Raw genomic sequence first — 2,896 nt, forward strand, 5'->3', positions numbered from 1 at the left:
GTATGTTGTCAGACGTTGTTTTTAACCCTATTCTTGAAACAGATTCGGGCAATAAGGTAATTTCAATATTCATATTGTTGAGTCACAATAGTCCTATTTCACAGTGAAGATTTAACAAGTTGCTACTATGAAATCTTCGGAGAAGGAAACGTATCTAGACAAATACCTGGCACATATCAGTGATCTACTGCCAACTCTATCCCTGAAGATGGCCAATGTTGATGAAGTCACACGCCAGGTTGATGAGGTATGTGTTTTAATGCAAGGTGTTTCAATTTTGAGCACGTTCCTCAGTCTCTTACTTGTGTTGTTTGACGCAGACTGTCTTCTATAAAAAAATGTCTTCTTAGTAATTGTTTCAAATGAAACTGTTTTTTGTCTTCTCTCAGCCCATGCCACTGTATAGGGCTTGAGATTGGCTCACGTACAAGTGCATTTCGCATTCGTACAATGAAATTCGCTGTCCTGTTATGTTATTCTTGGAACTTTGCACCAATCTGCTGGTGGACTGTACGAGTTGAATAGTAGGCTAGTTCTACATGTATATACCGCAAGGGTCTGAGTAGATATAATCTTCAGATACTACGAGGGTAGGCAGCTATCTACAGTTTGAATCCTTTTGAGACTTGGACAACGTGCATATTCACTAAATTCTTCTGCATTTTTTTTTGGGGGGGGGGTATACAGATGCTCGAGTCTATCACTGTTCCACACGAGAAACTGTACGAGAGCTTGTGTGACTTAAACACAGTCGAGCGGAAGAGAAAAGTGGACGAGATACAGGTGTGTGCATCTATAAGTATGCTCTATTATTTATACGAGATACCCCGTCGCTGTCATAAACCCAATACACGTGACCGAACAGCTGGATTGTTCTTTGGTCGAATGCGGCGAACTCTCGTTGCAATAAAGCTTCAGGTAGACGCATGTGCCCCGAGTATAGTATTGTATCTTACTACCTTGTTAATGGAGGACCAGACAAGATGGATGCGAGTTCGAACGTACAGTATGTCGTATATATCTCGGTTTCCACTTGAAAGCAGTGTGACCCTCCCTACTAATATTTGCGCGAAGTGCAGTTATTGGCATACTGAAGAGGGAAGGTGATACTCGTACGCATAGGTTTTTGAAACGATCGCTCTACTCTCACACTGACTGTCTGCCAATACCCCTCTAATCTGATCAGGAAACATTTCGGAAGGCCAACCAGCTGTGCGACAAGAAAATTGAGATTACACAGGGTGCCTATGCTCTGGTCAGTGGCGTGTTCTGTATTTGGCCCATAATTTTTGTGATATGCATTTGTATACGTGTAAGGTGTGGACATAGATGTAAATCTCATAAAGTGGTTAGGATGAGGATATTCTCTATACGCCACACGTGGAATACATGCTTTGTATCTCATTCTTATTTTCACCATGAAAATCCGATACAATACAAGGAATATGGTTGTGCCACATGCAAGATGTGGGAGCTGTATGAAAGTACGCTTTCCAGTATATAATCAATCCATTATCAGCCCATATGTGAAGGATTTGATTTTTAATGTCGTGGACTTTACCCTGGCACACCTGTTTACTAGTTTACGTCATCGCACATTGGCGTGCATCAATTGTTGGGCAATATTTGATTGTTTGATCATATCGGCTGTGCATCAAGCATCTTTCGAGCAGTAAAATATCTGAATGTGCAAGTCAACAGTAGCTGTTTATCAGTGCTAGCACGTTAACAGATTAGCGCGTTGTAGGACAGATTCGGTTCAGATTATAGCTCTACCAAGCTCAACACTTAAAGTTATGTCTGAACCGCTTCCCAACTCGCAAGCATGCGATCACAAAGTGTGTGCTAGGGGCATACCTGCGCATCTCTTAATACCTTTACTTCGTTTGTTGTATATACCTTCAGTTTACGTATATGCTGACATTTACTGGTCGTGCTTATTTCACCATTTTTTAGTGTCTGCGCGATGTATGGTTCGTGCTAGATTGGTCTTCGTTCTATCTATTTGTCACTGGAGAGCGAGGTCGCCTCGGATTTCAATGTTTCTTGCTCATGCCAAGCGTTCACTGGCTTAAATTTCATTATTCCATTTTTTTTTCCTCCTTATTCCAGATTGACAAACACATCAACAAGCTAGATACTGATGTAAAGCGACTCGACAAGCGCCTGCACTCACAAACCAACGGGACGCCGCAGAAGAAAAATAAATACGGCCGAAACAGTAAGTGCATACGCTGTCTATCGCAAACTATTTTGTGTTCTCTCGATCTGGGCCCACCCAGACAGACGATGTGGTTTGCGTTCTCGTTACGCGAGGTTTTTGCTACTTAATATACGACGAATAAGTCGCCGTACTATAACACGATAGAGACTGAATGGGAGTGCCGTGCAAATGGCTGGGAAGTTGGGTCGCGCAGTTCATGTTCTACGGCAGATACACACGTTACATTAATTCCTTATGCCTGCTCCTCGCATTTATTCGGTCAGCAATTGAGAAAAGCAAAACTTTTGCTATTACTAAATTATTTTGCAAGATTAAAATCACTCTTCCGCGAGCAGCCGAGGCGTTTATGGTCTTCCCGAGGCGAGCTAAATATTTTTCAAACCCCAATCTACAGAGAAACGCTCCAGAAAAAACGGTGCTGCGAGGGCAGATATGGTGATCGCGGCAGAAGCTCTGGTAAGTTTCGATCCTGATATTCCACAAATGTACCGTGATTGTATGGGGTGGTTAAAAAGTGTTGTAGCTGACTTGATTCGATTGAGTGTATTGGTAACTACATGTGTGGTTATCAATCTTAATTGCATTGTAAGTATGTTGTGCTGTTGCCTACTGGAAGCAATTAAGGCTTATTTTTACCTTACATTTGTGCAGATAATATCTATCTGTATATAT

At 41.9% G+C, this 2,896-nt stretch overlaps 1 protein-coding gene across 1 annotated transcript in view; it reads left to right on the forward strand.

Moving 5' to 3' along the window:
- Positions 1-127: 127 nt before the first annotated feature.
- The window catches only part of SARC_10823 (hypothetical protein), a gene marked incomplete at both ends in the record, with an annotated part of 3,928 nt that continues 1,159 nt past the window's right edge, over positions 128-2,896 (forward strand). The window contains 5 exons of the mRNA XM_014295113.1: positions 128-247; positions 688-783; positions 1,187-1,255; positions 2,113-2,221; positions 2,619-2,680. Of these exons, the coding sequence (XP_014150588.1) occupies positions 128-247; positions 688-783; positions 1,187-1,255; positions 2,113-2,221; positions 2,619-2,680 (456 nt within the window). The remainder of the gene's footprint in view (positions 248-687; positions 784-1,186; positions 1,256-2,112; positions 2,222-2,618; positions 2,681-2,896) is intronic.

The sequence above is a fragment of the Sphaeroforma arctica genome (genome assembly GCF_001186125.1).
Source record: "Sphaeroforma arctica JP610 unplaced genomic scaffold supercont1.1406, whole genome shotgun sequence".
NCBI lineage: Eukaryota > Ichthyosporea > Ichthyophonida > Sphaeroforma > Sphaeroforma arctica.